This window comes from Dermatophagoides farinae, chromosome 3, assembly GCF_024713945.1.
Source record: "Dermatophagoides farinae isolate YC_2012a chromosome 3, ASM2471394v1, whole genome shotgun sequence".
Classification (NCBI taxonomy): domain Eukaryota; kingdom Metazoa; phylum Arthropoda; class Arachnida; order Sarcoptiformes; family Pyroglyphidae; genus Dermatophagoides; species Dermatophagoides farinae.
The window spans coordinates 5,163,676-5,176,810 of NC_134679.1; the positions used below are offsets into that span (position 1 = coordinate 5,163,676).

Genomic DNA, 13,135 nt, shown 5'->3' on the forward strand with positions numbered 1-13,135 from the left:
ATCGTTTAATGCTTATTTTTTTGCAGAATGAATGACAAACATAAGAAGTGGCATCCTCTTCATTTTTTTTTTGATTGTAGCCAACGGCTGAATCTACTCATTATCGATGGATGATTTAGCACAATTTATTCCATCAATGTGATACAATTGCCGTCTCTATATTGGATGTGTTGACCCAATTTAAATGATGCACTAATTCGCAATAACCCTAGTTTTTAATGGTTATCCAATCGACAATCATTCTAATCGATTGCTATACAAGCTATTTTTGTGACGAAAATGGAACAAGCAAGAAAAAAATAAGCAATATTTTCTTATACCATTTCAATTATTTTGGATGTTGCCAACCAAAAAGCCTAAATCCAATTCAAGAGCCTTGAATGGGCAAGTCATTATCGAGTCCGGCATCGAAACCAATCGAAAGCAAAGCTATATGAATCTCAAATAATGGCTGAAAAATGATTGCCGTTATTTTTTTTTTTTTTTTGCTATTCAGTCACATATGGAGCTAAGTGGACAGCAATATCAAATGATGATGATAATGGAATTGGATGTAGCATCAAGACGCCAAATCAAATCTCTTGCTACCATTTATCTGTTCATCATCACTATAGGGCTAAATTGTCTACAATATTCTGGTGAATAAGTAAACGATACTCGAGGACAAGTCGTCACTCAATGGTCCAAGACTGAATCTCATTGATCGAATGATTCGAGCTAACCATGGATATGATGATGAACGTTGTTTTTTTTCAGTCACTTCATCATAAAAGTGTAATATAAAAACAAAAAGGCAAAAATGATAATTAATCAAATCAAATTAAATCAAGTCATATCTTAGTTGAAATGTTAGTCATGATATATATCATCTATCATCGGTATTATTGGTTTCTTGGCAAACATATATATAGTCTGGCACTATTTTTCGAAATAAATGTGTCTTTTTCAATGGCACAGAATGATCTGATGAAAAAAAAACTGAGCAACTAAACTGAAAAATTGATAAGGAATAAGCTATTATTTGTGATTCATTGCACGAATATATTCTATTTTCAAAATATCTTCGCCCAATGTGTAACATTATATTTATAATAATCTATACACATGAATCAATCAATTCGCCTTCATTGTAATAGCCATTATTATCTCTTCTCTCTCTCTATCTCTATCTATTATCTGTTCTGTTCTGTTATGGGATTGTCTATTTAATAGAAACTTTTACTCACCTGGCCTATGATTTCATGGTCATAGATCCAACAATCATGAACGAATCACGTCTACGTCATCAATGAAAATGGATGAACAGAGAAATTTTGTTATTCTCTGCATACATAACGCCCATTTCCTGTTCATTATTATTATAACAGATTATTGTCACTGTTGGAATGGATGAAAAAATTGTTGTTTATTTTTTTCGCATAATGTTTTCACATACCTTATTTCAATAGATTCAACAAAAAAAAAAAAAAAAAAACATTAAACTCCAAAGGGAATTTAGCCCATTGAGACAACTTTTACGCTTCATTACATATTTGTCATTGAGCTGGTTTGTTTGCATTTAGGAATCAACTCTCATTTTTTTTTCTCTTTCTGTTTCTTCAGACTTTTTTTTGTTTGTTATAACTGCCTTGATGGTACATTGCATTCAAATCATTTTTTTAAAAAATTTGTTCAAGTCAAAAGATTTAGTCTGTCATTAGAACGATTGTCACATGTGTATTTTACAATTTCAACAGTAGTCGCGCCATCTTTGAGCTAGCATATATAACCACAATATATAACATTGTTTATGATCAACGAATTCAAGCAACGTGTTCACGTTGATTTATTTGTTAAGTGTGTGGTGAATTTTGTTTTTTATTTTGATTTTTTTTTTTTATTATTGTTGAACAATTCCAACGGAATTTATTCATCGACAAATATGCCGCAAAACGAACACATTGAATTGTTCAACAAACGTTATGGTCGTCGGCTAGATCATGAAGAACGTAAACGAAAGAAAGATGCTCGCCGTGTGCGAGAAATATCGTCCAAAGCAAAGAAACTTCGTGGTATCAAAGCCAAAATCTATAATCGGCAAAGATTTACTGAAAAAGTTCAGATGAAGAAAACGATGAAAAAACACGAGGAAAAGGAAAGTAAAAAGCGAGAAGCTCCAGCCGATGATGGAACAGCATTGCCTCATTACTTATTAGAACGAGAAAATCAAACTCGAGCCAAAGTTTTATCCAATATGATCAAACAAAAACGAAAAGATAAAGCAGGCAAATGGGAAGTGCCAATTCCTAAAGTGAAAGCAGTTTCAGATTTTGAAGTGTTCAAGTAAGTCTCATTAGCTATTGATAAAAACTATTATTTATTAACTTTCGTTTGTAAATGATTTTTTTTATATAGAACAATTGAAACTGGTAAACGAAAGAAAAAATCTTGGAAACGAATGGTTACCAAAGTATGCTATGTTGGAGAAGGATTCACACGTAAACCACCTAAATTCGAACGATTCATTAGACCAATGGCATTGAGATTCAAAACAGCTCATGTAACACATCCAGAACTAAATACGACATTCAATTTACCCATCATTGGTGTTAAAAAGAATCCAAGCAGTCCAATGTATACATCTTTGGGTGTCATAACTAAAGGCACCGTTATCGAAGTGAATATTAGCGAACTTGGCCTAGTAACACAATCAGGAAAAGTCGTATGGGGAAAATATGCTCAAGTTACGAATAATCCCGAGAATGATGGCTGTATTAATGCCGTTCTTATTGTGTGATTTTAATCATCATTATTATTATGTATACATATTACTAATTCTTGATAATTGTTCATACATTTTTTTTTTTAGTTTCGATGTTAATCTATTTTTCCATTTCATATTATCATGACATCTATCGATAGTGATTAATACTAATATAAATAATAATGAAAAAATTTAAAATTCAAAATTGAAGGTCAAAATCTCTTGAACACACACACACACACACAATCCAACAGCGAGTTTACGTGTGTAATATCTTAATAAATCTCTCATACGGTTTGTTCGCTAATTTGTTGTTGTTGGTCGGTTGGTCGATCAATCGATTGATTGGTTGCACAATGGTCATTAACAAAGATAACAAACAAACAAAAAAAAAAAGACAAATGTGGAAATGAGAAATTCGAAATAGTGGCCTTGTGGTGTGTTCCATATATGCCATATATTAGTATGATTTGAATGTATGCATCTATATTTTTTTCGGAGAGAAACTGGAGGAATAATTTCCTCATTCAAAAAAAAAAAAAAAAAAAAAAAATGTATTGCAATCACTAACGTTTACATACAAGTGTTCCGTTTTCTTTCATTTTTTCAACTTATCTTCATCTCTGTTTCAAATGTCTTGGCTAATGATTAAATTGGAACGATTCGATCGACATAGTTTTTTTTTATCTCATCTATATCCATGATCATCATTCATCGTTCATTATGATCATGCTAATAATGCTGTGATCAATTTTTTTTTTTGATCTATATTTCCACTTATATTCTTGTATTCATTGTATGGTCAATTTATTCTAATCAGCCAGTTAAAATTTTAAACCTAACAACCGATGATGAATCAAATCATTTTATGGTCATTGATATGATATCTATGCTGGAAGCTTTGGTGGTGTAATCTAATGTCATTGACAGAAAAGAGGGAAAATGTTTGTGTGTGTGTGTTTCTTGTATCCAATTTCGAAACCTGGCTGATTAGTCCAAATTCACATACTAATCGCTTGTTGTGATTAGATTCACTTTTTTATCATCTTTTCGTTGTTGTTGTTGTTCCGAAAGGATAACTTTAATTTTAATTTCAATCGATCATTTCATTTATTCATTTCATTCATATTAAACATTCACTCTCTCCCCTCTCTCTCTCTCTTATTGTGTATTTTAATTTGTATGTGTGTGTGTGTGTATTGTACTGCTGATGTTACTCGTCCGGAATATTGTTAAATCGCGTCAATCAATTTTTATCATCAGGTGACGTCAATATGAATGTGGTAGTTTGTGATGCTTGAAAGTATTTTCACTTGTTGTTGTGTAATGACCACTATTACTTGTTGAAAAATATTGCATCTATAAATATTAGAACCAATAGATTGTTGATTAATATTTATGCCAATCAACAAACATATCTTCATCATTTGATTGTTGTTCATATCCGACAAATATCCAAATAGTGGAATCATCAAGCTCTTATTTCGATCAATAATTTGGTTATTTATTTAGTTATCATCATCATCAACATAAGAGCGATGCCATCATTAGATCTAGAAGATTCATTCAATTTAACTTTACGTTCGTTTTCCAAATTCTGTACGGTAAGTCCAATTTACATTTTTTATTCGATTTATCTGTGTGGTCATGTTTATATATATGGATGTTAATTCCAATCGACAGAATCTGTGTATTTGATTTTAGTGAATTTAGTTTATCATGACAAGTTTGATTTAGTTACCGTCAGGTATTTGTTGTTGATATCAGTGGCGCCAAACATCATACGATCATATTGATGATATGGTTGTTTTCTTTGCTTGCTCTTTTTTCTCTATCACACAAAGGACAACTTGTTGTTTGAATTAATGTGAGCATTTCTTACATCTCAAAGTGGCAATTGATTCAGACAAGATTGTCGTTTTTCCTCATCATGATGGTCACATTGTGATGTAGTGGTTGCTATAATTGTTGAATCTCGAATCTAATCATCGATTACTTAGTTGGTCTGCATATGTTAAACACAACAGCAATCATCATCATCATCAACAAATCGATTAAGATTGTTGTCAAGTAAGCATATGCCAGGTACCATTTACATTTGCTTTTATTCATATATGAAAAGCTATCATCATTGTCATATACCATCTGACCCATTGAAGCCTGGATCATCGATCTGTAAGAAATAGTTAGCCTTGTGAATGACAATAACAAAATAAAAAAAAAAGAATGAATCGAATACTCACAAAACTAATCGCTGCAGAAAGAGCTGCGATTAAATGTCGATTTTATTCATTACAACGATCACAAAGATCATCATGTCGTCTATCTATTTTGAATCCATTGCGACAACCTGCAGAATTTGTTTGTTGTATTAATACAGATAATACGAGAACAACTACAGCTGTGACGATAAAAGTCATGTCCCAACGACTAAATAATGATAGGAATGGAGCAAGCGCTTCTATTCCCAATATAAACACAGAAGTATTGCCGAATCCAATGGCAAACAATAATAATAATAAACAAGACAACAACAACAAGCCAACAATCGTTTGGGAGTCAGTAGCACAGCAAAGCTTAGAATCACTGTTGAACTCGAATATAAACAAATCGAGTGAAAATTATTATCTTTGGAACTCGGCTTTGCCTTGTCCAATGTTTGCCACTTATGAAAACAATGACGAGCCTAGACAATCCGAAAAGTCATTGACATTGAGAAGAACATATCACCAATCATCATCATTCGTAAAACAATCAAACTTAAATGTGGCTCATAGATTAATAGCTGGAATTAGTCAACTTGGCATTGATAGCCGATCTGTATTCACGAATAATGAACGATTGTATCAATTTATATTGCCTAGCATACCACAATGTTTCCGTAAATTGTGTACATCAACTTCTAAAAGTACCACCGCGTCAGTGAGTATCTTCTCCACTTTATTTCACTTGACATATCATATAAATTGGCGCCAAAGTAGGTGCTTCATACACTCTTTTGGATTAGGTATTCAGGTGTAAAAAGTGATAAATCAAATTAAAACAAGAATACAATATAATCAAACAAATTATTTTGTTGATGATGTTGCTCACTTCACTGTCTTTCGTCCATTGATTGATTGATAATGTTATTGTGTTTATTTTTGTTTTGCAGAATCGAAATATTTGTGAGCGTAATTATCCATCGTTCGTGAAAATAGTTGAAGTTGGCCCACGAGATGGCCTTCAAAATGAAAAGGTTTGTTTGTTCGAATTCTATTATGGTCATTCAATTGATATACCCATTGTAACGTTTTTGTTTTTTCCTTTTTTAGGAATACGTACCAGCCGAAACAAAGATTAAATTCATCAATCTATTATCGGAGAGCGGTTTAAGTGTTGTTGAGGCTACGGCTTTCGTATCGCCAAAATGGGTTCCCCAAATGAAAGATCATAAAACCGTATTCAAGACGTTGACCGACATGTCGGTCGACCGTACTATTTCCAGATCGATTGGCAGTGAAAATTCAATAGTCCATTATCCGGTATTGGTACCCAATCTAAAAGGCCTGAAAGATGCCATGGAAGTTGGAGTGAAAGAGATTGCCGTTTTCACAACCGTTTCAGAAACATTTTGTATGAAAAATGTCAACTGTACTATCGAAGAGAGTTTGCTTCGGGTACAGGAAATACTCAATTTAGCTCTTAAAAATGATGTCAAAGTTCGAGGGTAAGTGGTTATATTTTATGTTGGATTTCGAATATATGGATTAACGTGTGATTCCCTAATTGAACAGATACATTTCCTGCTGTCTTGGCTGCCCATATGAAGGTTTTATCGCACCACAAAAAACTGCTCAACTAGCTCATAAACTTTATGAAATGGGTTGTTATGAAATATCATTGGGTGATACGATCGGTATCGGTACTCCTGACAAGATGCGTGATCTGATCGAAGAGACGGCTAAATATGTGCCAATCAAGGTGATTGCCGTACATTGCCATGATACGTATGGTCAAGCCTTGGTCAACATATTAACAGCACTAGAAATGGGCATAGCCATTGTTGATTCATCGGTTGCTGGTCTAGGAGGCTGTCCGTTTGCCAAAGGTGCCACCGGAAATGTGGCCACCGAAGATGTAATTTATTTACTACATGGTATCGGCATCAAAACGGTAAGTGGACTTTCTATTCTTAATAGTTAACATGCAAATATTTTACATATTTTCGATTCAATACACACAGGGAGTCGATATAATGAAGCTTATAGAAGCTGGTGATTTTATTTGCCGTGCTTTGAAACGTGAAACCTCATCGAAAGTTGGTCGAGCATTAATGGCTAAGCTATCATCATAAAGGATGATTAAACTTTTACGACTATATTATTGTACCAGCTATATATTGATTGAGTTGTATTTGAATGACGAACATATCAGAATATTTATATTTTGTTCTCAATTTTCTTTGGCAATTTATTAATTACTTTAAAAATAAATGATTCACAATTTGCTTGATCATTGTCACATGAATTGCCTAACATCATCAAATTCATCGAGAATAAAATTCTTTTGTTGTTGTGGCCGACATTTTTCGGATTCATATTCAAACAATGCACAAATATTGTTAGACATGAGACTATTTGCCCATACAATCATATTACGACGATATTTTATGTAGCCAGCCAATGTACAATGTCGAGAGGCAATTTCCGAACGACAATCAAATGTTGACCATAATTGGCAGCAATAATCCTGTTCGACATTCCTGAACGGTACAGACATCCATGATGGCAATCGGCAGGCAGAAAATTCATTCGATGCTTTGGTTATTAATTGTTTATCGACACTTTTCCAACACCCAAAACATTCTGGATCCAATTCACAGGCTTTTATCTGTTTGACAGCGATATCCTGTTCAATTTTCTGCTGTTTAACATTCTCGTTGACTGGCCAACAATCAACTTCTTTGAACAATAATGGCAATGGTGAACATAGCAAAAGTATTGAAAACGCCAAGATCGAAATTGAACTTATCATCATTATTATTAGTTGAAATTGACAGATTGATCAATTGATGACAATATATGATTGATGATAATCAAATGTCCACGCATTTTATTCTAATCGACGAATCACACATCTTGCATAAAATTATGAATCTAGATATGGAAATCGAAAATGATGGAAAATTTGTCATGACGATTGCCAATCGAATGCAAAAAACAAAACAAATAAACAAATAAAAACTAATATGAAAAACGATTCTGACTTTTTGACAATGTCACACCTGTATCACAAATCACCATGACGTCCATTAACCCATTAATGCCCATTTAGGATATTTACTTGAAGATGAATAATTTCAAAACTATTCATTCAATTTTTATAAAATTAAAAGCGTTTTATTTGGTGAACATAAGTACAAAAGTCGGATTTTCTGAATGCCTAGATAAGACCATTTTAAATGATAACAATTTATATTAGAAAAATGTAAAATGATCTTCAAATAACATTTTTAATTAGGAGTTATCAAATTAAAATTAGATCTAATTACCGCAATGATATTTTCCGGTTAGTCCTATATATAGAAATTGACAGATTATTATTGAAACCTATGTATTACATCATCTCTTGTTTTCTATGTAGGACTAGCATTTTTTTCCAAACAAAAATGTGGATCTATTCGAGTGTTTCTCAACCATAGGGTCACCATCAATATCAAGAAAATACAAGATTATTACAGAAATTCCGGATATTTCCGGACTAAATCCAGAATTAACCCTAAATATTTCTATGCCAAATTGTTAGAGTACTATTCTTTTTATTAGTGAGAGAAACAAAATCAAATAAGAATCGCATTTTATTCTGAATCTGGCCATTGAAGATCGACAAAGAAAGGGAAAAATTAGAAATCGACAATTTCGAACAAGAGGAATTCCGAACACAGAATTGACGAACTGCTGGCCAACGAACTGAAATCTATGTATGAAAGTAAGGTGACCACAGTGCTAATTGTATTGATGTGGGATGGTTTGGTTACAAGATACTTCAAAAAGGCCTGGGGTTTACAGAGAAAATCCAAGCGTATATCCAGGGTCATAAAAATATGAATAAACATGATAAAATCTGAATACCAAACTCAAAAAACAAATCGAATTTGATATTTCTAAACCATTTGTCTAGTATTTTTTGACAATTGTCAATCAATTCATACTGTGAAAAAAAATTTCAAAAAACAAAACAAAATAAACAAATTGGTCGACCAAGACAAGCCTCTAAGGGAATCATTTCATCATCACAAACAATGGACAATGTTTGTAAAAAAAATCACCGTATCGATGGATCTTGTACAATAATTTCTGACAAAATGATTTTAAATAATATCATAGTAAATTATAAAATATACACAATTTGTAAAATGATTTGGAAGAGAAAAACCGAATATATCAATTGTATTTGATAAAATAACAATAATATCCAATATATCCAATATATATTTTTGTTGAAATCCTATATATAGGATGGAAGTTCAAAGTTCAATTTCTCGAAATATAAAAATTTTAAAAATAAATAAATGTCATATTTATTACTTGTAGCCATCAAATTTTAATAATTGATAACTTTTTTTCAAAAAAAAAATTTGGGCATTAATGGGTTAAGAAACTTTTCATTTTATACAAACAGCTACTATGCCAATTATATCCTTGTCAAATGATAGATTTCAATCTAAGATTTAAGATTATCACCCAGTCAATGTATCTACACGACGATTTAATAGAAAAGATACGGAATCAATATGTGATATATATACTTAAAGTGTATCCCATTAGGTTTATTTTTTTTTTTACTTTTTTTTGTTTTTACTCATGGTTGTTGATTTGTTTTTGTGTTGAATTCAATTGTGTAGAAATGAATTCAAATCGATGGCCGGAAATCATCATACCAGACAGTATAAATATAGCTCAATGGATGTGGAAAAAATTCACATCTTATTCGAAACTTATATTCCTGGTATGTTCACATCAAATGAAATGTATCATTTTGATTGAGTGTGGATGTTTTGTTTGTTGACAAAACCAGGTTGATCATCAGAATGATCGTCATATCAAATATGGGCACGTTTTCAGAGATGTTTGTCGCATGATGAAAGTGTTTGAAAAGCATCAAATATCGTCCAAAAGCACGATCGCCATAATTGCCCCTCTGAATGACAACACCAGCTACGAACATATCATTACATTGATGGCAACATTCATGATTGGATGCCAAGCTTGTATTGTTCGCTAATGATGATAAACATGATGCTACCGATCTAACCAATGGTTTGATTTTTCCTATCTTTTATCAATTACTTCATTATTGAAACATGGCTTTCATTTTTAATGCACTTGCAATTCATAACAATTTAGAACAATTACTAGAAACAATCAAACGATGTGCAGTCACGAATCTAGTTGTCATTTCGAATCGCGATCGGTCCATTTTGAATGAACAACGATTGTATCATTTGCGAGAGCAATTCAAGGTAATTGAAGGCTTTCATCATTTCCGTGTGTTGTCTCACATTGTATGATAATTACTATCATCAGAGTCACTTTTCCGTGTGGTTTGGTGAGAAAGATCGACAACAACAGTCAATCCATGGATCGATGAATGGCAACATCAGGTATTGCATGTTAGACATATGTTTACCAAAGGATTTCGGTCGATCTAATCTGGATAATAGCCGAATCGATCAATTCAACCGAGAACATGAAACACGGAAAAAAGAAACACATGTCATTGTGGCCAAGTTCAAGGCCACAACCATCTCCAAGATTTATATGATTGACGATTATGCTATATTCTCACAATTGATTTATGGTAATCGATTTCTTATAATTTATTTATCATTAATAAATCATAATATTAATCACAATTATTTTTCATTACAGCTACGTTGCCTGGATGCGGATTTGAATGGAACATGAATGATATCATACTTAGTATGAATGGAATGTTTAGTTGGGTGAGTGTGCTAGAATTATTGATCGTCATGTCGGTCGGAGCACAGATCATCATCAACACCACTCATATAAGAGATTCATGTATCTGTTTGGATCAAATGGTGAAATTGGTGAATCAATATAATGTGAGCACCTGTTTGATGGATTCATGTTATTTAATCGATTTGCTGAAATGGCCATCAATGGTTAGAATGAATTCATTAGTAAAAATTCTTTATTTTGGCCAAACCATTCCACAAAAACATGATCAATGATCTGCAAAACAGGTTTGAACAAATTCAAACCTGCCGTTTCGTTCTATGTAAGAACAATCTATATGAAATTAAAAATTCATTAATCGAAATTCTTGAAAATTGAAACAAACTTACATAGATTCTCTGGAATCGAGTGGTTTTGGAGCCATTCAATTAATGAATCGTCAAGGATCGCTGTCATATATGAATTCATGGCCATTGGTTCAGGTAAAGCTTATTGATTGGCATAGCAACGAGACTATTGCTAGTGATGATCAATATGGACGACCGGGTCATCTCTACATTCGATGTCCATTCGCTTCAAGAATAGTTTGGCAACAACCACAACAACTGTCAGATGAATCATATTCACAAGAATTTGATTGGATTCTTACAGACTTCATAGGATTCTACGATTCAGAGGGTCACCTGCAGATAATTGACCGTAGTGACAACTTTATAATGATTCATGGAAAAAGATTCTCGAAAACTTTGATCGAAACAATCATAATGGCTATGCCATCAGTACGTCGAACCACTGTGCAACCAATTGAAGCTGGATCAATTTTACCCATTCTAGTCACACTGATACCAGATGCTCAATGTAGCCAAGAAGAAATTCAAAAACAACTTGAATGTAGGTATTCATCATGATACCATTGTTCATAATGTCATAGTTTATTCATTACAACTATAGGTCATCTTGGCGAGAATGCCATTGAATTTCGATTTGAAATCATCAAAGAAGAATGAATCAAAATAAAGTTTATTGATTAAATTAATTTTTAAAAAAAAATTTAGATGCTTGAGAATTAAATCAAAATAATATCATTCAATGGAAAAAGAAAATAAATTAAATAACATTGGGCTTGACTTGTGAGATCAATTCCATCGATAATAAAAAAAAATTGCCAAAAAAATCTATGAATGTATAAACAAAAGATGTATGCCGAAAACATCCTGATAGTCATCATCATCATTGTTTTCAATGTTTTTATGCAATTATGATTGCGACCCGTAGAGCCAGATGGTAAGTTTAGATCTTACTGTAAGCGATACAATGTAGTAACAACATTATGGCGACTAGAATCGATATAACCGTTATATCCTGATCAATCGCCATCGAACGTAGATTCGACCAATGTTCCAACAGCTTATTGGCAGCCATTTCAGCACAACTATCATTAAGGAAGAAGAAAAGAACAAATTTCACATTAACACTCCAATCAAATCAAACATAAATATATTAACGAAAACATCTTATTCGTCTACAACACTTGCTTGAATGGCTATAATCCATTCAACAAAACAACATCAAGGTCAACAGACTACCTGTCGTTGTCAATGTCATCGATTGTAACTAAACTAACTAAAAAAAAAAACATTGCTAAACTTTTCAATTACCCTGCCAACAAAATAAATGAAAAGACTAACAATAAAAATCAAACAATTAAAATATTTCAATGACAAATGTTGCAACTTACGGTACTTGAAGTGAATAGTATTGCATAGTTGACTGAAAAAAATGAATTAAATGTTGATATTTAATATATTAACGTACAAGTCGTTTTCCACCGATAATGTAAAGAATTGCTTTGTAATATATATGGATAAAGACTGAACCAAATGGGCCCAAATAGATAGGAACTAGGATGTTATAATTGAATTGTTTATAACATTTGAACAATATTCGCTAGAAGGGATAGAGATTATTAAAAACATTAATCCATTCGAATGATGAAGCAGATGTTATACGGATCAAATCAAACTTAGTAATGATGACTGTCACTGCATCATGTTCGAATTTTTATATATTTTACCATCACATTAACAAAAGATTGCCTGCCTCTCTCTCTCTCTCTTTTTCCCTATCACTCTTTCATTCAAAAACATACATTCTCAGTGCTTGATTGCCATTGTAAATCACAAAATCAAAAAGCGGCAGCAATTCGCAATACTGATTGTTGATTGCTTTTCGTATAAATTGTTGTATATGCATGTATATTTTTTTTGGAGGCACTATGTATATCGAAATACCTGAGAGAATGTTTCAGATTGCACGTCCAAAAGCTGATATTAAATGCAATAGCAAAGATAGATAGATTCTTATCTCATATTAGCATTTGTTCATTTGTGCTTTGATTTCTCCCTCATCTAGAAGACGGACAATCCGA

The 13,135-nt window shown here is 32.4% G+C and overlaps 4 protein-coding genes and 1 long non-coding RNA gene across 6 annotated transcripts; 3 read left to right on the forward strand and 2 right to left on the reverse strand.

The window, feature by feature from the left end:
* The first annotated feature begins 1,478 nt into the window (after positions 1–1,478).
* Ip259 (NSA2 ribosome biogenesis factor-like IP259) lies at positions 1,479–2,948 on the forward strand. Its single transcript, XM_047057998.2, has 2 exons — positions 1,479–2,322; positions 2,395–2,948. The coding sequence occupies exons 1-2, from the start codon at positions 1,790–1,792 to the stop codon at positions 2,774–2,776; spliced, it is 915 nt and encodes a 304-aa protein (XP_046913954.2). The 5' UTR covers positions 1,479–1,789; the 3' UTR covers positions 2,777–2,948.
* Positions 2,949–3,388: 440 nt separating this feature from the next.
* Hmgcl (hydroxymethylglutaryl-CoA lyase) lies at positions 3,389–7,244 on the forward strand. 2 transcript variants are annotated; one of them, XM_047057994.2, is made up of 5 exons: positions 3,389–4,347; positions 5,898–5,981; positions 6,058–6,452; positions 6,520–6,898; positions 6,969–7,244. In XM_047057994.2, exons 1-5 carry the CDS (start codon positions 4,282–4,284, stop codon positions 7,077–7,079), a joined length of 1,035 nt encoding a protein of 344 aa, XP_046913950.1. In that variant the 5' UTR covers positions 3,389–4,281; the 3' UTR covers positions 7,080–7,244. The 2 variants fall into 2 exon arrangements, with proteins under 2 accessions (XP_046913950.1, XP_046913949.1); XM_047057993.2 differs by lacking the exon at positions 3,389–4,347 and adding an exon at positions 4,874–5,665.
* On the reverse strand, positions 3,835–5,148 carry LOC124494742 (uncharacterized). The gene is made up of 3 exons (XR_006959237.2): positions 4,987–5,148; positions 4,485–4,916; positions 3,835–4,429 (listed from the first exon to the last, which is right to left on the reverse strand). It is a non-coding gene; the product is annotated as an uncharacterized LOC124494742 (long non-coding RNA).
* On the reverse strand, positions 7,170–7,762 carry LOC124494741 (uncharacterized). Its single transcript, XM_047057999.2, has one exon. It carries the CDS (start codon positions 7,760–7,762, stop codon positions 7,244–7,246), a length of 519 nt encoding a protein of 172 aa, XP_046913955.1. The 3' UTR covers positions 7,170–7,243.
* Positions 7,763–9,508: 1,746 nt separating this feature from the next.
* On the forward strand, positions 9,509–12,190 carry LOC124494736 (uncharacterized). Its single transcript, XM_075729650.1, has 5 exons — positions 9,509–10,247; positions 10,312–10,585; positions 10,657–10,878; positions 11,101–11,598; positions 11,659–12,190. The coding sequence occupies exons 1-5, from the start codon at positions 10,089–10,091 to the stop codon at positions 11,712–11,714; spliced, it is 1,209 nt and encodes a 402-aa protein (XP_075585765.1). The 5' UTR covers positions 9,509–10,088; the 3' UTR covers positions 11,715–12,190.
* The last annotated feature ends 945 nt before the right edge of the window (positions 12,191–13,135 follow it).